Consider the following 21,418-nt stretch of genomic DNA (forward strand, 5'->3'; position numbering starts at 1 on the left):
TTACCTCCATCGGGCTGTCTCCGGGAGCCTCAATGGCTGCATGCATGGCCTGTAGGCGTTGTAGTTGCAGTCGTCCAAAAGGGCATCCAGGAGGTAGAGCAGCATCATTACACAAGGCCAGGAGCACCGTGCTTTCCCACACCAAGGAAGTGTACAGGCGAGACAGCCCCCGCAGCACGCAAAGGCCCAACTCAGAACCCCAGTGGCTCATTGAGATGGAGCGTATCTCACTCTGCAAGAAGACATATCATGTATGTCCATATTTGTGCAATGGCAAAAGAACTCAACATGTACAGAGCATTCAATATGTAGAGAGCCTCTTGAGATACGGTATTTACCTGACTCTAATGCACACCCAATTTTCATGTTCTTGGTAACAGAAACAACAAAATTTATGCACAGGTCTGAATTATGTTTATTTCTCTTCAGTGTTAGTCCTCGTCTCTCTCTCTGACAGTTGTCTATCGCTGTAGACGCACCCCACGTCCTTGGTGCTGTTTATTGAGTTTGATATGCCACACTACTTAGAAAGTACAGTGAACCATGGCAGGTGGAACAGTGTCCCGTGCCTTGAATGACTACAGCAACGGATAGGAACAAAACTATTAGCAAAATGGTTAACACTAACATTCTAGCGTATCCAATAAATTCCCAGTTTCACGGCATGTAAAGGTGAAACCTAAAATAATGGTTAAAAACCAAGCGAGCTGGTGGCATGGTTGGTGTATAACAAAAAGAACCGAGACCAGGGATGAAAAGAAAAACACACAAGTGCATCAGAGTGCATTTTTCTTGTCGTTCCTAGCTTGGGTTTTGAAGGCTGAACTTGGAATTCTGCCGGCCGGGGCTGTAGTCAAGCGATTCTGGTTTTGTATGCGATTGTAACACACAAGCCGCTTTGAGGCTCAATTTTTGTTTTAAAACTTATGCATTAGAATCAGGTAAATACGGCATGTGAAAGAGCATGAAATGGCCTTTGTTTCAGAATGAAGTTTGTTCCTGTACTCACCTGTCCAGTACGACACACATGCACAAACATGACAATGTAGGCATGTGTGGCAGACATTGCATGCAGCAAAGGGGATGATCCAGCCTTTTCTGTTGCATCTGCACCTGAAGCCAGAAGTTCCTCTAAGAGAACAGAGCCCCCAGGGGATTCCAAGGGCTTGTGAAGTGGATCTAGTGTTCCCAAAACAGTACGGAGGTGGGAAAGACCTTGTTGCAGAACTTCAGGTTCGTGGGCCAGATTCTAGCAAATACAGTAAGAAAAGTTGTGTCTACCTCACCCTGCTTTCTTTAACTCGCTATAAAACGTTGTTCTCTGAAACTGCTCTGATACAGTAACGATGTGTAGCATCAGTAACTTGGAAACAGCATATCATTTGAATCACGACCCTGCCACACAGGATAGTCTTCTGTGCAGTCAAAAACTTTAGGACTGACTATTAAAGCATTGTGCAAAATCATTTTCCTGATTGTCCACCATACACTCGCACAAGGTCTAATGGTGCTACACAATATCAGTATACTAAAATTATGTAACATTCACATTGAAAGGTTCACCAACAAAAATATTCAGCAGCTACACAATGGACAATGCACTTCCTGAACTTTTTGGGCTGTGAGGGTGTCCATCATAATAAGTACATAGAAAGCCCAGTTAGGTGTGCATTACACAAAGCATCGATTATGCAGGTAAGTGCAGGTACAAGACAGGTCGCAACACTGCAGCACTCAGACAGGACGAAGGGGATTAAAACGACGAGACAAACGTATCAGGCTCTCAACTGACAGGAATTTTAGTTGCACATGCATATTTATACAATGCCCTTTGTCCTGTCTGAGCTCCCTCTCTTCCTCCCGTTGGTACAATGCAGAACATAGCACAAGCATGAAGGATTACATTATGACAGTAGTACTGATAACTACGACTACTACTAATGGCGAACTAACAAGAAGTATCAGAGTCATTGCTACAAAATTTATTTCTGGAGCAAGTTGACTAAAAAGTAAAGGGTGTGCAAATCCGAATATTTGAAGTCGAATCGAATATTGAATCGAATGGAGGAAGAAAATGTCGAATACTGAATCGGATATCCAATAGTCATGCAAAATTTACAATACATGCTTTCTGCACCAAAAGTTTGAAATTTCTAGCCCATGGCTTTAGTGTAATTTTTCTCGCATTACCTGTCACAAGAGACGTGTAATTCTTCTGTGGGAGGCCCGTACTGTTTAATGTTACACGATAGTGTTTCCTGCTTTTCAGGTGAGTACATACTGGGGTAATTATCTTGTATTGGAGTACCTTCTGTCAGGCAGTGGCATGTTACGCAAATGAGGCTGCAATTGTTTCTGAACATCCATAGGTCACTTGTGAAACAAACAAATTGGCGTCCTGCCTCAGCTTTGTCGTGAACGTCTTTTAGCTTCTTTGCTGGAGTGTTTATGCCTCGCCTGGGGAAGTTACGTTGCTTAAAGTTTGAACATAAGGGACATCTTTAAGACATCCTTTCTGTTCCCGGGCTATAGGCATTATTTATGAGTCTTAACTTTTTAAAAAAATCACTCACTGACACCGCTAAACTGCATATGGGAGGGATGCCGCCACTTCCTCAGGCGAAGTATGCACAATCAACTTGGGCTAACATTATCTTAAGCAAAACTACAATCCGTCTGTGTTGGTCCTGTAGCACTGGCAATTTTGTAAAGCAGGCTTCAATTTTGGTAAAGCAAATTTCACCTCATGCAGGGAAGCATCAGGTGAAGCCCACTTTCAGGAGGTGTCGTTCACTGTCGTTCATATTGGGTACTCGATTCACGAATGGAATACTTAGAGTGATTGATATGCCACTCGAATTCGGGAACTCTAATATTAATATTCAGAGAGGACCACACCGTCACGCCTTGCCTAGTGAAGACTTTGTTGCATCTTACCATCACATAAATAATGATAAATTAGAAAAACCTTATAAATAGGGTCCGAGGTTTTCGGGTTTTATCCGCCTCTCCCCCGAATTTACCACCCGAATCGCACATTAATCGATTCGGGTAAGGCCAGATTTCTCCCCAAAATTGGCCGTCACGCGACCCGGAACCATGACGCACGACTGTGGTAGTGGGAGAGGGGGGGAGGGGGAAGATTATTCAGGGAACAAGGAGACACTGTAGCCGAGAGGTTAAGGCATCACGTGGAGGTGCATGTGACTTCAGCCATTCCGCATCTGTCACGCCCGTTCACGTGCTCGCTGAATACGTTCACTAGGAGCAAGTTCTGTGATGTAAGAATGGGTCGCAGTAAACAAACTGCTGGAGACTGGGTACTCAAGATTGCAGACGTACCACCCTACGACCAAAACAGCTGCAGCGCTGCTTTAACAGACCTTCATTAGCGTTCATAAGAACGTAATCAACAGTGTATTCAGTCTTGTTTTTGCACCATGGAAGACATTAGTATCATTTGCAGTATCATCACATTTGCAAAAGTACCTCGCCTTCCTACACAATATAATTTGTGATGTTTGGTAACAGATGGTTTTAGGATTTCTAGAAGTTCTTTTGCAAGAAGTTGAGGTTAATTATAAGTAGGGTCTGAAGTTTTCGGGTTTTACCCGATTCTTCCCCGAATTTACCCCCCAAATCGCACATTAAGTGATTCAGGTAAACCCGATTTCTACCCGGACCGGGGTCCTTTTGTCACACGGCGCGGGACCACGGCGCACGACTGTGCTAGTGGAAGAGAGGGAGGGAATTTAAAGAGGTGCGAGGACAAAACGCATAGGACGCACTTTCCCCAGCGTCAAAACGTCATGTTTATGCTGTGGCCTTGCACACATGGCGAAGAGACGCCCGCGGTCTACCACTCGAAACGCATGGGACACGAACAGAGCGAGCGACGCATGCCAATGTTCGTCGACCACAAGCGTTCGCACGTGAATGTCAGTAGTCAATAGATTGCGGCGTAAAGCCTCAGCACACGTTAAAAAAAACTGGGTTTTCTGAGGTCGCACACACACCGCCTGCGCGCGTCGAGAAACTGTCGGAAAAACACAGCAGCACGCATGGCTTCTGCCGCGTGTGTCACGCCGGTTCGGAATGGTTGTGCCGCCTCGCGGCCGAAACAACGCCCAGTGCCGAGCAACTTAGTAGAAACTTAGATAGTTCTGACAAAAAGAAAAAAAAGGAGTCCGGAGCCAAAGTAAGCAGAACTGCTGATAAATCACCGAACGTAACGAAATTCCGCTGTTCATAGCTCCTACTTCGACACAGAAACGAAAACAAAAGCGCTTCTCACGTGAAAACTTGTAACAGAGTCACGTTAAGCGAAGTAGTACTTTAGTAGTAGTGCAAGTCTGCAACACCATGCAGATTTGAATTTCCATTCCACTCAATGCAGGCTTGAATTGCCATAGACCTTTTACACAGTCCTCATTTTCTCACAGACAGTGTTATTAGTACTTAGTTTGAAAGCTGCTTTCTTTTTTACATTTGTGTTATGTATAACCAGCCTGATAAACCCCGATTTCTACCTGTATCATATAATACCACAAATTTTACACCCGAATTCACCTGTACTGGATGCTGATGTTTTCCACCCAATTTTTACGCCCCGAATTTGGCAAAAAATATTTCCCGAAAACCTCAGACCCTAACTACGAGATGTTTGTTGTTTTTACGGTTATCAGAAACTTGCTGATACTTGCATAAGTCGAAATTATTTTGAGTGACTCGTGTAGTGTCTCACAATTGAGAAATTAACTTGCACAAGGAGGGAAACTGCGCTAATGCACCTCAACATTTTATGCAGTCTATACGTTGTGAAATAAGGGAGCTAATGGATTCTCCCCAAGTGTGCAAAGATGGGCTGCACTTCAATTCAGGCTTGTGCATGGCAGAGCCCTGCATAAGAACTCTACATTAGTTGGACCACTGATAGCAACAAAGGTCTCTACACAGACAAATGCTACCCACCTAAAAATTTAACTTTCAGATTTTATGGGATTAGTCTGAGAAGCCACTATCAACATATGAAACAAAAATGCAGATATAATCGAGTTTTTTGGCTTCATACCAGAATAGACTTGCAGACCGAAGCAACCGCCTGGCACGCAGGAGATACAGGGAAGTCCACTGGCAGATTGGGCAGCCCTAAGATACCCAAAAGGGGCACCAGGCCTTTCTGTTGCACAAATTCCCGGCAGTGGTCATCTGTAGAGTTGTTGCTCAGGATGGCATCCACAAAACGCATCTGCATATACAATATTTCCTACTTTGAGGTCTTCATTTCAGGTGCCATCATCTAGTGTTGAAGCTATGTTACCAAGATGTTTCATAGCGGTCACTCTATTTGTTGCACAAAACAGCAACTTGCCTATACAACCACCTACAGAGAAGCTTACTTCATTTTCAAGATGATTTTGGCAATTGCAGCTAATGTAGTAGAATTGCTAAGAAATAATTCAAAACATGCACACTTCAACAGAGATACACTTGCAGTTGAGATGTTTTAAATAGTTGGTACACTATAACTTTCAGAAGAGAACAGAGAAGCGACAGAAGCAAAATATAGCCCTGTGCCATTCAGTGAGTCTGAGATATAGAAAGGGCAACGAAAAGTAAACTGCAATCTTGTCATTGAATGTTCACCTTCGCACAGTTTTTGCAGATGATGAGATTTCATTTGACGAGTGAAAACCTTTTATATAGCTTCTGCACATTTACATACACAAACATTAGTCTGGTCATTCAGCACAGACTATAATTAATTATAGCTGTCAATTTACAATGCACAAAAATTTATAATAAAAGTATGTGTACAAGTATGAAAGTATATGTGAAAAAGTATAAAAGACTTGATAGCACCCGAGCATCAGTTCAAATATCTGGAAGTTTGGATTAAGAGATTTCAAATTGTCGATATTGCACATAAAGGTATATCCTTGTGGGTGATGTCTACAGCTAGGATAAACAATGGTTGGAAAAATTAAGATTAGTATTTGGAAGGTTTGTTCTGATAATCTGAAAGCAAACACTGATAATTATGTCCACAACTAAATGTTTCCTCACCACATTGAGAATGTAGTCGACAAGCGGCACAGGTACCCTGGCTTCGGGTGTGTCGGAAGCACCCAGTTGTGAGCCTCCATGAGTGGCTTTGCCAACACTGCCATCAGCCTTAGGTGTGGAAGGCACTGTAGGGGGATCCACATCATCCTCCTCCTCCTCTTCATCAGAGGAACCAGCATCATTGGGAAGGGCTGAACCCCTGCCACTATTACCCACGGCAGACCCCTGACCACCCACTGTTTCAGTTTTAGAAACTGGCTTGGAGCACACATAGGCTGGGTTCCGTCCCACCAGGCACACTTCTTCCAGCAGCTGCACACAACATAAAATCCGTTGGTGCATAACAGAGCAAATGCCACCTAGGATAATTGCAGTTAGTGATACACTGATGCAACCGTTACAATCTGTTCTCTCTGCTTTCGCTCCGCTCCCTGTGCACCACATGCATGTATCAAGGCAAGACACGGGTATGAGAAAATGACTGTCCCACGGCAGGCATCCTCGGGAACATACTGGCAACGTAGGCCGTTGCTGCAGCTCTAGCAGATGTGGAGAGTCCAACAACAAAATGACAGAGAGCGCGAATTCTGAATACGAGGAATTGGTTTTGCCTTGTGAAGCGGTGAGAATGATACACAATAGGGAAGTTGCCAATAATCAACACATACAACTGTGTTCTAGTAATGGTTTTAATTAGAATCTAAACCATCAATTGGTATCATGATATACTGATTGTGACTGCAAAAGAATGGTGATAAGCAATTTCCATTGCTAACAAGTACCTTGATGATAGCTGCTGTGGCATCGACTCTAAGGCTGGGCTGGTGTCGCATCAGCTCATCCATGGCATTGCCTAGGTTGGAGGCTGTATCACCCATGGGGTCTGAGGAACGACGACGACGCATTGCCCCGAGGTAGTCCGGTGACAGGAGTACCTTGAACAGACGCTCAAACGGGCGGCACGCTACAAATGCCTGGAGACCCCTGGCATTGAGACACAGGGCACTGAACACATTTGGCAAAGATGCCAGGACCTCACGAGTGGCGGGAACCTGATGGGGAGGACAGCAAGCAATGACGATACAATAAAGAATGCGGAAAAAAAAAAACATGCGGCTTACTTCCTTAACCAACAGGGCATGAAGAACCACATCTGTTAATCCATTGTCCTGCAAGGAAGAAAGCAGCGAAGGCTCCTGGAACACGTACACTGTCACCACGTCAGTAGCTGAAATGAATTTAAAACAAACATTCTTGAGTGCAAACTCCCGAACTATTTCCCACTTACCTAACAGGAAGAGAGATGGTCCATAGTATTCTGCATTGCTGATTATATGCTTGAGGGAACGAGGTAAGGATCCATCCATCACTGCAAAGAACAGATTGGAAAACATCACTAGAGACCTAACTTACCAAAAACAAAGAAGAGAAGGGCGCAAAGTAGTAAATGAGTGTTGTAGTACTCTGAAGGCAGGCTACAAACATGGACGACACAAACATGTAAGCTCCCAATGCCCAAATCCATGAAATCAGACAACTCAGGAAAAGGTGCTGATGCCAGGATTCGAACCTGGACCCTCCTGATTTCCAGTCAGGGATGCTACCGTTACAGCAGGACAGCAGGACCTTCTCCTGAGACCAGAGTGCCTCAAGTACAGGGGGAAGGACAACAACTCACGCTGTTCCCATTCTCTCTTACATCTTTCTCTGTCACTCACTTATTCAGACACGAGGCAGACATATTGCGTATACAACGTAAACAACGAGAATTAGCAGAGACAGGCTTACAGACATGGACGACGCAAACACGTAAGCCTCCAACACTCAAATCAATGAAATCAAACAATTCATGAAAAACTCTGCAACGGCACTAACTCTGGAGAAAATCCTGCTGTCGTGGTGTAACGACAGCATAAGGAGGGTCTAAGTTTGAATCCTGGCGTAAGCACCTTTTTCCTGAGTTGTTTGATTTCATTAATACATTCGTAAACACAAAACCAACAAACAAAACCGAAACAACCAAACTACTACCAAACAAAAAGTGTGCCGCTCAAATAACATATTCTGTAACATCACTAGATGTTGTCGTACAACACAATTATGTGCTTTGCAAGCATGAGACATTTCACATGGGATGGTACCCCCGCTCTGTTGCATGTTTGCTGCAGTTTTATTATTTCAGTGGATTTGTGTCATTGTTTGTCACAATGAAACAATGTTACATCAATCCTGCGATACCAAAGTCGTTCGCTACAAGATCGTGCCACAGCTCTTGCGTGTTGATCGTGTGCAGATGGCATCACAAAGACGGGTGACGTAATGCAAAGAGAAGTTTGAAGCTTTCCCACTTCGGAATATGCTGACAAATGCTCTCGGTCCTTCACCTACTTCGAGGAGGGTGTCGGTGACCACTATAACCGGTATCCCGCGTCGGGATGGACCATTATACGCACTATTCCTATACATTATGTTCTATGGGAAGAATATTGGGGGTCGGAAAAGCTGCATTATAAGCGGTCCTGCACTATAGGCGGTGACATTATAAGTGGTGTCCACTGTATTGAAAAATTAAATAACTATTTGGAATGCAACTAGCTAAAATTTTCTTACTAGCTACTAGGACTCAGAGGCATCAGGGTTCACAAGCCTGTACGCGCCCGATGCTACGCAAGTCCGCACTTGATGGCAGCTGTTATAGGTTACTTTTGGAAATATGTGAAACGATGAAAACCATTGTTGGAAGGCAATCAGTGGGTACAAGGTGAGTTCCAAGAGCAAAGTGCTTCTCTTTAAAGCCAAAATTAACTAAAACCGTGCATCATATTGATGTAGCACACGTGAGGACTTACGTGAAGGGTATTACTTTAAGCAAAGTGCATTCATCTGCATTAGAAATGTACGAAATATCATCAGAAGACTGCCGAGTACGAGCTAGTGACTTTGCAAGATGCATTGCTAAAGCAAAAACAGTCATCCTTGTATGTGAAAGACCTAGTGCATGTCATCGGTGTGGATGATCTAAGATCATGTGCCATTATGTTTTGTGCACCCTTCATGTACGCCAATCAGCTATACAAGGCATTCATTAATGCATGTCTCAAACGTATTCTTGTATGAAGCAACTTCAGCCCCCTTTGTTGTATCTGCAGTGACGAAGCTTCTCAAAAGCTCTTCCTTATGCCATTGAGACAGGTGCCAGCATGACAGTACTGCTTAAGAAATAGTGTGTGAATCAGGCACATTTGAGGGGCCTGCTCAACAAGAAGATGCTAAATATGGCAGTGGTTACGATCATTTGTAGTAAACATCTTCACTCAATAGGAACTGGTTTTTTCATACTTTGTAGGCTAGGTCGGCATAAATTGCCATGGGATACACTTTGTAAAACAGTGTTCCCCTACCAGGTTTGGGAACAAAAAATGAATTTTATTAACTATTTTGTTTTTTTATTATTATTTATTGTAGGACAATATGGCACTAGCAATACTATAACAGCACAGTAACCATACCATACCATAGTATACATAGTGTAGCCCCAAGTGTACTGCAACACCTCGAGCGAGACAGTGCACGTGGTGTCAATGCTTCAGTCTTTTTCCGTTCCCTTATCCTATATATTTTATTTTTGCCAACAAAATTCCTAATCATGCATCCTCTATGATGACACTATCCATGATGCCGTTGTTGAAGATGAGACAGAACAGAGAGGGATGACGAAGTGTTTATTCCGTTAGAAGGAACTAGAATGAGCGCGATGTCTGACGCGCGAGTGTCACATACACAACTATGTTTAATGGCTGAGTAACAGAAGAATATGGGGTCACGAGATGATGACTGCTTCGTCGTCATCACAAAGATTTAACAGCCGTAGAGGATATCACAATAGAGACCGTGCCGCATCTAAAGAGGGGTCGCTGCTCCGTCGCGCCAGCGCTTCACTGCCAGCACTTCACATGTAAACAGAACTGGCTACCCAACGGCTGTCACGCAAGGTACTTTCTCCGGAGGCCGCATCGTGGCGCCACCAGTTTGTCGCACAGTCCCAATACCAGTTACAGCATTCGGACAGACACCAAAGGTTTCTCAACTTATGACATTTTATAGACGAGGGAAGCTCTCTGAAAGATGTGTCTGCAAGTGCCTCAATGTCCAAAAGTGTGATTGTACGCGTGTATCACAGGCAATTTTTGACAAATTTTACATAAGGGCTGCACCATCTACAAGGACCCCCGCTCTGGACTGTAGCAGAAAAGATCCTTCAGGACAGCAAAGACAATGAAAACAAATTCTACGAGCACCCGAAAGAAAACAATGAACTTTTACATGTTCTCAAGAGAGAGAGAAAGGGGGGGGGGGCACATTCACAAGTCTTTGGGATTCACTCCTAGCTCAGACCCTTACAGTAGCCAAGTACTATGTATAATCCACAAGTATGACACAGAGAAAAAAGAACAATCTGAAGGGGCTTGTACGTATCAGAAAAGATATTCTCGATGGTCAACCAGTCAAGAACGCACCTATCACTGTAGATTGCCACTTCAAACTTTACAGCAATCCAAACCAGAGAACCAAACAGAGGGAGAAGCTTTGAATGTTGATGCTGTATTTACACTATTAATGCAGCAGTAAGGACATTGAGATCAGTACAGACAGCAGACCCACCTAACCACAAGTAATGGTAGCTAGCTAAAACAGGTTGTCCAGCATTCCCACCTCCTTTGTAACCATTCAGGCAGAGGTCAACAGCAGCATTTGAGTGGTACAACGGTCCTAGTGCTGCAATATGTACTTTCAATTCTTCAAGTCCTGCTACTCCTAGACTACTCTTCTGAGTGCTACCCATTCCTTATCACCGTAAGATTCTTCAAGAAGGAAATATGCAAGCATGGGGAAAGCTACATCAGTTGGTGAATGACTGATTTGACATAATGATTTGACATGACTGATTTGAATGACTGAACAGCCATCATTAAAGTTCCACTTGGTCTGAAGAGACCTCTGCAAAGCAAAATATTTGTGTTTGAAGGTCACGCAGGAACACTTCATATAAACAAAAATTTCAAGCCAAGCGCTTTATTATATCTATGTAGCCCTGCTTGTAATTATCCACAGCAGCCATATGCAGTGTTTGCACGATTCTAAAGCACACTTTTTTCTGATATGCACTGAAAATTACATGTGCATTACAGCCTGTCGTTTTTTTTGTGTGTTCCATTTTTTTATTGTTGCATTCATGAGTTTGATGTGCTTCATGGATGTGGTTTTCTTGCATGCAGGTTTCAACATCAGCTTCTACTGCCACAAAAGCGGTACCACCACGAAACGTGTTTTAAGCAGGCGATCGTGCTGGCAGAAAAGAGAATGAACTGGAGGCAAGATGTCTGCATGTGATCTGTGTGCTGATACTGGCATATAAGTTTGCTTTTGGATTTCTGTAGTTAGGTACGCCAACACGTTACGCTGAGGGGCACGTTTTAGAACCGTGCAAGAAAAGTATGCCACTAAATAGCCATTGTGTTTCTGATTGATTAGTTTGCTCTAGACATGCTTCACAGCAATTAGTCATTTTCTGCACCTCTAAAAACAGCCAAAAGATACAGCAATACAGGTACCTAGTCACGTCCTACACTATTGCTTTAAACACTTACAATGTCGAATGCTGTCAGCAAATGAAGGGTCCTGGATTGCTTTTTTGAGGAAGTTGAGCATGGACTTGAGCAATGCTGCCCTTTGTGGGAAGCACTGGAGACCTGTAAGCACATTGTTGTTAGAGATTGTTTCACAAACATGCTGCACAATAGACACCTCTACGAGGCTCCTCTTCATCACAAGCCACCGGGGTTGCTTCAGTCTGCAACTCTGTACTGCAAGCAAAACTGCTTTTAGTGCGCAGCTCAGGTATAAGGAAAGGAAGTCATTACCATGGGTCTCTAGCAGCTACCCTTCCTGGGACGTCCACCTCCATAGGAGTCTGAGCAGCAGAGGAACCCTCAACAGAGGGTTCTCGATGCCTCGGTCGAATTACATAAGGCTGTTCCTGTCGACAGTGCTCAACTTCCAGCTGTAAGATACAACGAGAAAACTCCATTGTTACAACTCTGCAGACAAGTCATAGTTAGAGCCAGAAGTTTTAGGGTTTATCCCGTTTCTTCTCTGAATTTGCACCCTGAATTGAAGGTTGCCTCTTTAGGGTGAAACTCGATTTTTACCCGGCAAATTGCCCTCACTGAAACGTCTTCGCACTAGCTTGTTTTGCAGCAAACACGATTACGTCACCATTAGTACCAAACCAGTACGTGTTCGTTTGAGTTATAGAGCCCGATTTCACCCCGAATTTAGCATTCTGGAAGTTTTTCCACCACAATTTGTATTAATTTAGAGCACATGCCGATTTTCCCCGATTTTTACCTCCCGAATTGGGGAAAAAAATCCCGGAAACTTCAGGCTCATGGTGCCTGGCACACTTCTATGCATTCTTGAACACACACTTTCTTCAGAGCTTCTAACAACGTTATTGGTATGCTATCACATCCTCAAGAACAAACTACACTTTATAGCTGCAGTAGCAGACAGGAACTTAGGTCATAAACAGGGTCCCTTCATAAGTTAAGAAAAGTAGAATGTACAGTCAAGCCTCGTTACAACAAAACGCAATATCATGAAATTCGCAATAGAGCTAAATAATTTGGATTCCCCGGTAGAGGGCCATAGAGATCAGTGTATCTTAATTCCCACTACAATGAAACACTTTTCAGCCGCCGCCTCGATACAGCGAAAGAACGAGATAAGGTTTATGACCCCAAAGCCAACTTTAGGGCCACAAAAACGGAGGGTGCAAGCAGCGTCCTGTTCCCACGGCGAAAGATGGCACGCGCGATTAAAGTCGCGAGGAATCTGATGCCTACAAAAGGAAGTCTGAGTCATTGGAAGATTAGGGATTTTCCTTCTGAAGCTTCTTTTCGCGCTGGTTTCGAACTGTCCTGTTGCAGCCAAGTACAGGACGAAGGCAACAGCATAGAGCACGAGATGCAAGGCGCCATCGCACGCGTGTGGGAAACGCTTCGTTTGTGTGGCAGCGTAAGTGACGAAATCAGCCTAGATGATTTTCTTGACTGGGACAAACGTGCCATAGCAACAAAGAGCCTTACGGAAGACGCACTGCCACAGACGTAGAAGGTTTGCAGGACTGCAACACAATACGGAGAAAGCTGCGGAGGCTCTGGCGGCATACGAACAATGTGTAACACCGCGTCTTCTAGGCATGACGAAGACTCGTATAACCGGCTATTTCACTCAAGAATAAAAAGCCGTGGGTGCCCTTTGAAGCTGTATTTGTTGTTGTCATTTTTCATGAAAAACTTCTCTGCATCGTAGCGGGAGTTATCGACGCTCATGTACAGCGCTCGCCATGGCGCGCGTCCTCACACAGGTCGCGATCCCTGACCTTCAATTCGATACCACGAAATGTTCAATACAACAAAAGAAATTGCGGTCCCCGTGAGTTTCGTTATATCGAGGTTTGACTGTATAAAAGTAACGTGTAAACAAAGCAGCCAGGCAATCGAACCCATGATGAGGCAGCAGTCTATCTTGTACAGTGGTGTCTGCTCAAAAACCAGAAGCATAGATTTGCCAAGGTTACTACAGCTGTTCAAAACTTGGTCAAGGCATTTGTTTGTTTTTGGTAAACCTTATGAGTAAGAGGGTCATGACTAGAGATACCAGCCGTGCCGGTTAAGTACCGCCACAACTGGTTAGTTTTTGCTTGTGCTGGCTGAAAACCATTACCGGCAGCATTTTACTGGTATTTTACGAGAAGAAATTCCTTTGAGACGTATGCAAGGTATATCTTTAAAAATAAATGATTTCCTAAGTACTTTCCCTTGTTTAGTCCTTAGTAGTGTTGGGAATCCCAGGTCAATTTTTTCATCCCGGGATTTTGGGACTGTTGCAAGCCAATCCTGGGATGGGACTGAGGCAAAACCGAGAGAGCATGGATAGACAGCATTTGGGCAGTAGCTCTGACCTTTCCTGTATGTGTTTGCCTCTCCTCAGTGCTCTGCATTTATATGTCAATCTAAACATTTGTCACAAGTTGATGTTTTCCATTCTGTTTTAATATACGGAGTTTTCTATTAAAAAAAATGACGAGGTGCAGTCATCACGTGTAGTGCCACCCAATTTATTTCATACTTGACCGAACCAAGCTTCGACTTGCAAAACTGATGCATCGAAGCATCCAAAACTGACAAGCAACAGGAAATACATGTTGCCCCTGTCCCCGGGCCCAATGCCCCTGGCTGCTTGACATTAAAGGGGCACTAAAATGCAAAAACAACTTGCTATCAAATGAAAGTCCATGTTTCAATTGGTATAATGCACGCAAAATTAGTTCACACAGAGCTACTGTTTAGAAGAAAAACGCAGTGAAAACAGAGCCGTCTTTGGCGACAGCGAATGGGATCCTCAGGAAGCATGATTGGCGGCATCCAATCAGGCAGCAGCGCCAATAAGGAGAAGCGCGCGCATGCCTATCTGGCGCTTGTGGATGTGGATGTGGAACGGGTAATGTCATAGTGTTGTGTCCTTGCGCAGCATGATGCTCATTGCTGCATTTTTCAATACCGATTTACTGAATTGTAGCCCACAACAGTACCGTAATTTCACGCGTATTAGCCGCGGCTTATGCGCGATTTTTTTTTATCACGGGCGCTCTGCGGCTTATCTGATGACTATTTTCCCCTAGTATTTTCCCCACACACTGGTTTTAATGAAAGGGCCGACAGTGTCTCTGGAACAGCACCGCCCTCAAAATGCACAAACAATGTGTAACAGCGGCGAGTCAACATTCGAGTGGCCATCCTGGTGCCTTCCCCCAAGCAGCTTTAATGAAAGTGGTGACTGTGATTCATCGTTCGTGTCTTCTGGAAGGCCACTGACCCGTCGATCCATGAAAAACACACAACAAGGCCAGTCCGATCTTGGTAGAACACTAGAACTGACCTCCTTTGTTGTACACCATGTTGACCCCGGAGTATGGACCACAGGGTTTATGACCTTTTCTATGGTCTCCGTTGTCCCACAAATTAGTCGCGTCGTACTGCCCATGGGTTATCCGCGAGTGCGGCTCATCGGCACCCAAAATTTTCAAACTGTTCCTAAAAACTGGTCCTGCGGCTTATACGTGTGAAATTACGGTAATCCCAAATGATCTAGTGACAACAATTAGCGTCACGTCCTTCGGACAGCGACACCAGAGTGCTACTAAGTCGCTCTATGTTTTTCGCTGGAACTGCTCCATGGCGTGGCAAGTGCATTCATGCGCACCATGGACTAAAGGCACCCGATGTACACCTGATGCACGGGCTGAAGCGGCGTTCACTGTGTAGTGCCAAGGAAAGAAAGAGTCGGGTACAGTTCTGATTGTAGCTCCGTAACGGAATCGAAGTTCTGAATTACGACGACAAGCGTGAAATTAACATAGCGCGTAGCGTAATTCGAAGTGAACTTGTGGTGGCATTTTAGTGCCCCTTTAAAGAAAAAGCTGGCTGTCAAAACTCCAAATGGTATATTTGCCAAGTGGGTGCCTTTCGTAGAGGCCCAAAATGCTCTTCAGTATTTTGCTACATCACGTGTACTTAGCGTCTTGTAAATAGCATGGTAGAATGTTTTCACCGCTTAAGCTCCACACTGAAAAACTCTATTAATGATACACTGACGCCTCAGTCTCAAACTGAAAAGCAGAACTTAATGCACCCTCTCTTACACAAACAGGTTTCAAAAGTTAGAATTATTGCAGCTTCACATAGCTACCATTCATAACTTCAATACAGCCTGATGTGATGCTGAGGAAATCACTCATTGACCTGTCACACCACTACCTGCGAGAGGGTGGGCAGTCAGTTGAATACAGTAGACGACCGATTTTCTGGACTTGACAGTGACCGGAAAGCTGTCAGAATAATACAGCAGTCTGAAAAACCCGACGATTACTAAATTCCACATTATTTCACCACAGCTGCACCAAAGAAGTCTATAATTGTGCCCTGTCGCATCTGGCACCTGCGTATCATGATATCCGCTGGCATTTGTGCGAGCGTCATAGGTTCGTTGCACATATTTGACAATGGCGACAACACGTTCACCATGCCTGCGGTCGACGATTGTGGACAGTTGTGGACGGTGAATGAGATCGTCTGCAGAGTCTGACTCACGTGCCGGCTGCGCAATTTACCCAACAGACGTGGCCATAGCGTCAAACGAACAGCGACAGCATGCACAAACAAACTCAGGAGAGCCTCCCGATGGTCCCGACACACTCTTCCTGTGAGGCACCCAAAGGTGCAGCACCGCCGTGGCATCACCGAGAGGTACGGTTCGAAAGTTTTGGGGAAGTCTCGCCTAGGATTCCAATTACCAATCCAATCCAAGTGCACAATCCAAAATGGCGGCTTCAAAGTTTCCACCGTAGTGCCAAAAATTGTGGTGTTGGTGCTTCTCAGATAGTGTTTTGGCCCGGAAAATCGAGCATTCGGACTTCGATCTGTCCAGAAAAAGTCGTAAAATGTATTAATCGTATGGCAAAGATAATCGTTCCCCGTGGGTGTCAGAAATATCGAACAAGTCCGAATAATCGGTCGGCTACTGTATATTTTTTTTTTTTCCACACAGTCAGAATATGACTGCCTTGTTCTGAACTCTACAATACCTGCACAAAGGCACAATAAGTGCTGTTCTCACCTCAAGGCGCCGAATGAAACTGTTAAGACCTCCATGTGCCTGGAATGTCTGCATATCCAGTCCTGTGATGAGGTCAATTACACGTACTGCTCGAGTGACGAACTGCACAAAAAATAGCATAATCTCTGTCAGTGGTTCATTGTGCTCAAGAGAAATGTACTCACAGTGATGTGCTCTGGTTCTGTGCCATGCCATCCAATAACTTTCAGCAATGATTCCACCATGCCGCAAGACACTAACGCTTCACCACCTGCAGAGACCAAAGACAGATCACATTATAGTGAACTGGGCAAGTGCTTCAATGGCTGAGGTGTCCACAATTTGCCAGTTTTCTTGTGGTGGTGGTGGTGGTAGGTATGCTCACCGCTTTCATAGCTGGCCAGATGGTAGAGGAAAGAAAAGAGGGACGTGGCAAAAGGAAGATGGAATGGGTCAGAGCCGGGTTCTGTCAGGGACTGAATGCAGCTGCGCACCAGCACTGGCAGGAAGCCATGGTAAGATGCTGCTCCCGTTGCATCGATGATAGCTCCAAGCCTATATAAAACAATTACCTTTACTCTCACACTACTTGTGGGACGTACTTCCTGTGAGTCACTACATATGCCAGATAGCCATATTGAGATATTCCTTCCCCAGCCTCAGCAGTAAATGCTAGGCATAAATATACACTGCTTTTAGTCACTAGTGCTGGGAGTACAATCAGAAAATTCAAAAGTGTTTCCTTTACAGTGATGCACTTACTATCTTACCTTGGTCTTCAGGTTATTGGCCATATTCTTAAACAATACTCGACATGATACCTTGCCTCGACTCCTGTGGTTGAGGAGCCATCGGGATTCAAGGGAACACGGGCAATACCATGTAGTGCTCAAAGAAAGCGTGGAAGATCTCCTCCGCTCGGGGGCATTTTGAGTACCAAGGTCAATTTTTTTAAGCACAAATTGGTCTCAAGGAGCAGCATGAGGAGGGTCGAGTCCAAGGTAATTTAAGAATACAGCCCTATGACCAGCTTATAGTAGAATGTACAGTAGCAGTGTACATTAGCACTGCACAGTAGCAGTAGCATGCTCTGCGAGCTAAGGAACAGAACACAGTCGGAACCCACTATTCGTTGAGAACAGCCACTTTGTCTTACTAGTGTGTCCCAACACGTCCAACATCTTGCTTTACGTGTCCCAAAATATTCTCACTGACTACGCAAGGGTTCATACGGCTTCCATTCAGACTGCTGCAAAAGATGCCACCCTATATCTACTTCCCCAGTTTTGATAAAAAGAAAATCTGGAAAGGCAGACAACCATGTAGCCACACCAGCAAGACATTTCATGCCATATCTCATTCTGTAACGTTTGCTCTGAAAGAGTGCTAGGAGTGAGAAAATCTTACTTAGGATTCCTGTCCAAATGGATTATGGATGTTAAGGTACGCAAAGCAGCAGCCTTGATTTGCTGAAAACAAAAACAAACAAAAAACGGTGTGCTTAGTAACCTGTTCCTTGAATTTCCAAAGACAAGAGTCTTACAATGAGGCTAGGGTCCTTCAGTTCCAGGACATCCACCAGTTCCTCAATGAGGCCATTGTACAGTAGACTGTTAACGTTCTCCTGGATGGCACTGCAGTAGACTGCAGAAGAAAAGGCAAGTGGGCTCATTATCTTGTTCTGACAAAAGGAATCATACCCACCTAAGATTGAGAGAGCCTGCAAACGAGCTTGCACACACTGAAGTCGTTTACTGTAGTTGGAGAAGCTGTGAGCAAGACGTACATGAGTCAGCAGCAGCATCTGCAATAGCAAGAGGGAAAATTAAAATAACGTGTAACAAAGCAGAGGCAAGAAACAAAGGAAGGGAGGAACAAATAGGAAGCAAGACTTTCCATTGTTGCCTCTGCTAATGTGAGGTGTTCTGTTGTGTGAAATACTGTATTTACTCACACGTGCACTTTTTCTCCCCAAAATAGTCTCAAAAGTTGGGGATGTGCAAATTGCATTGGAACGTTCGTACAATATCCAAACGACAAAACATTTCAAAATTTTAGTACATACAGGCTCATACAAGTGCGAAGGCAGTACTCAAATACCGTGCAACCGGAGACGGTCAGGAGGCAAAATGCCAGGCCCACTATTGCTCATCTACCGGCAAAATAAGTCTAGATGATGTGACGTTGCTGAAATACGCCACTAGTCGCACTTGACAACCGAAACCACACTATGCTTGCCAACTTTGTCATGTTGTGTTGCAAGTTCATACAGTGTGTGTCCAGCATTTCTTTCCGCGTTTTGTAGTTAGAGTGACAGTATCGTCCATCGCGTCAGTGAACTGTGAAGTCTGCTCCTTTAAACGTGAAAAAGAACTAGGGCTGCTGCTCCCAAGGGGGAAAGTATGTTTCTGCCGCAGTGAAACAGATGACCTCCAAATCTGCAATGTTTTTCGTGGCCATTTCTAAAGGCATGTGCGAGTGTGCGTGTGGTTATATCTGCAGAACATCCTGGTTTGTGGATGGAAATTGAACGTCTTGAAACTTGCTCAGTTGAGACAAATACAACAACGCACCTTGTCGAGCATGCGCATATCCACAAGAAAGCATTCGTGTTTCTGCCAATGTCCCCTAGGTGGAATTGCAATTGAGTGTGTTCAGTGGTTCCCTAATGTGTCAAAGTGTGCCATCCATTGTGATACTGTGCAGTGAAGTGCAGGAGACCACGGATGATATGACAGTCCTAGGGGCTTAGAGATTGTATGCTCAGAGGCAAAAACGTTTGTCACATGACACTTTCGTCACGTAATTTCCCTTCCCCAAAACTGCAACTAACATGGATGTGCAAGTGTACTCAATATCCACACGCATGCGGATAAACCTAGTTGAAGTAGCGCAATAGCGCTCATACAGATTAAGAGCTCTGAGAAAGGTAGCTAGCCGCATCACCATAGGCACCTCTTCACTGCGGCCATCACGTGATCGCTGTTTCTGATTGTAGCAAGTGTGTTTACAAGTTTCAGAAGCGCTTCATTCACGTGGGACAACTGAGCACATGCAACGACATTGCCTCCAGCTGCTCTGGCAGCCATAGAGCTAGCACTGGTGGGCATGCTTCGTGCCAGAGTTGAGCATGCTCTACTCTTGACATTGCTCGACAGACTCAGTTGCTCTGGTTCACAACGTGGTGCACACAGAAGCACAAGAAAGGGAACGTAGCACGCTGTAGCAGATCTGTTGCCACATTGCTCGGCTCTGCGCCTTCGGACATCACAGGCCTTTGGTCATGCGACAAAAGCGATACGTGTGGGTAAGCAAAAGAACCTAGTGTTGCTACGCTGTATGTTTTGGGCTTCTTGGAGACGCGTGTACGTGATCAGCGCAATAGAATCGGCATCGAGTTAGTTTTTTTTTCTTTTCCTTTTTTTTTCTTCTGGGAGTTAGATATGCCTGCATGTTACATTCGGGGGTGCGTTAGAATCTAACAAATACAGTAATCGACAAAAATTTTTTTATTTAATTTCCTTATTTTATAAAATTCTGTACATAGTTAGCACAGACACCCTGAACGTGAGTAGAAGCAAGAGACAACACTGTAAGCAAGCGTTGAAGACTAGGTGCCTTACTTTTCTCAAATTCAGCAGAGACAAATGGTTCCAACATAACCTAATACAAAAATTTTACAAATTCCAAACTTACCTGCTTTGAAGCAGGCACGCTGTATGTTTCCACTAATTCTTCCATGATTTGAGAAGGGTTCTTGCATATTATCTGCAACTCACACAGACACAAATTATGGCTTGCTCGAGGGCTCCATTCTCCTTACCTTGTCGACGTTTTCTAAATGGATGCAGGAGACTGTGTTTGTTGAGCCACCCTGTTTCGTTCCATGTTCTGTAGGCTCCACATAGAACTCAAAGTGCAACGTGGTAGCACTCGCAGGATATTTCTGTGGAGTAACAAAACCCACATCTTTAACAACACTATGCACCACACAAAACACTAGAAGAGTGCAAAAATAACTTCTCAAAAGTTTCATTAAAGCTGGATTTGATTTGAAACCAAAAGTGGATGCTACACATAGCAACACAAAACAGCTATATCATACTTAGGGCCAGAAGTTTTCGGGTTTTACTCTTTTTCAGATTCGGGGAGTAAAAATCGGGGAAATACGTTTATACCCTAAATTCCTGCAAATATCGGGTGAAATTCTTTGCACTGTGCTAGTGCATTGTGGTGCAGGGAGAAATCGGGTCTTATATTAGGACAAAAAGGTTTTGGGAAATACTTTTTTCTCAATTCGGGGTGTAAAAATCGGGTGCTATATATTGGATGGCCAAATTCATGCAAATTCAGGTGACTGACAGCAGGATGCATTTTCCAGTCCAAAAGCTTTATTTTATATTGGTACAGTGGCAGGATTCCTATACTATTAATATGTACTGTGCAACCAGAAAATATTCTTTCTTGAATGTATCACTTCAATGCTTCTAATACAACAGCAAAACCTTACAACACAGCTATGACATGGTAACACATGTACTCTCTCAAAATGTTTTAAAAATTCAAAGGAATGAAGGTACAATTGTTAATATGATGTCATCTGTAGTTACCATCCCTTGTTAACATACAGCAT

General features: G+C 44.2%; 1 protein-coding gene across 4 annotated transcripts in view; it reads right to left on the bottom strand.

Moving 5' to 3' along the window:
- The window catches only part of LOC135396482 (E3 ubiquitin-protein ligase HUWE1-like), a 146,706-nt gene that overhangs the window by 103,109 nt on the left and 22,179 nt on the right, over positions 1-21,418 (bottom strand). For all 4 annotated transcript variants that reach the window (XM_064627475.1, XM_064627472.1, XM_064627473.1 and 1 more), the window contains exons 8-25: positions 20,609-20,731; positions 20,482-20,553; positions 18,490-18,589; positions 18,329-18,429; positions 18,193-18,254; positions 17,171-17,340; positions 16,971-17,056; positions 16,807-16,908; positions 11,988-12,127; positions 11,872-11,930; positions 11,715-11,816; positions 7,355-7,435; positions 7,188-7,294; positions 6,849-7,118; positions 6,067-6,378; positions 5,072-5,248; positions 1,010-1,249; positions 5-232 (exon numbers count right to left, since the gene is read on the bottom strand). In XM_064627475.1, coding sequence (XP_064483545.1) covers positions 5-232; positions 1,010-1,249; positions 5,072-5,248; positions 6,067-6,378; positions 6,849-7,118; positions 7,188-7,294; positions 7,355-7,435; positions 11,715-11,816; positions 11,872-11,930; positions 11,988-12,127; positions 16,807-16,908; positions 16,971-17,056; positions 17,171-17,340; positions 18,193-18,254; positions 18,329-18,429; positions 18,490-18,589; positions 20,482-20,553; positions 20,609-20,731 — 2,532 coding nt within the window. The remainder of the gene's footprint in view (positions 1-4; positions 233-1,009; positions 1,250-5,071; positions 5,249-6,066; positions 6,379-6,848; positions 7,119-7,187; positions 7,295-7,354; positions 7,436-11,714; positions 11,817-11,871; positions 11,931-11,987; positions 12,128-16,806; positions 16,909-16,970; positions 17,057-17,170; positions 17,341-18,192; positions 18,255-18,328; positions 18,430-18,489; positions 18,590-20,481; positions 20,554-20,608; positions 20,732-21,418) is intronic.

The sequence above is a fragment of the Ornithodoros turicata genome, chromosome 6 (genome assembly GCF_037126465.1).
Source record: "Ornithodoros turicata isolate Travis chromosome 6, ASM3712646v1, whole genome shotgun sequence".
NCBI classification, from domain to species: domain Eukaryota; kingdom Metazoa; phylum Arthropoda; class Arachnida; order Ixodida; family Argasidae; genus Ornithodoros; species Ornithodoros turicata.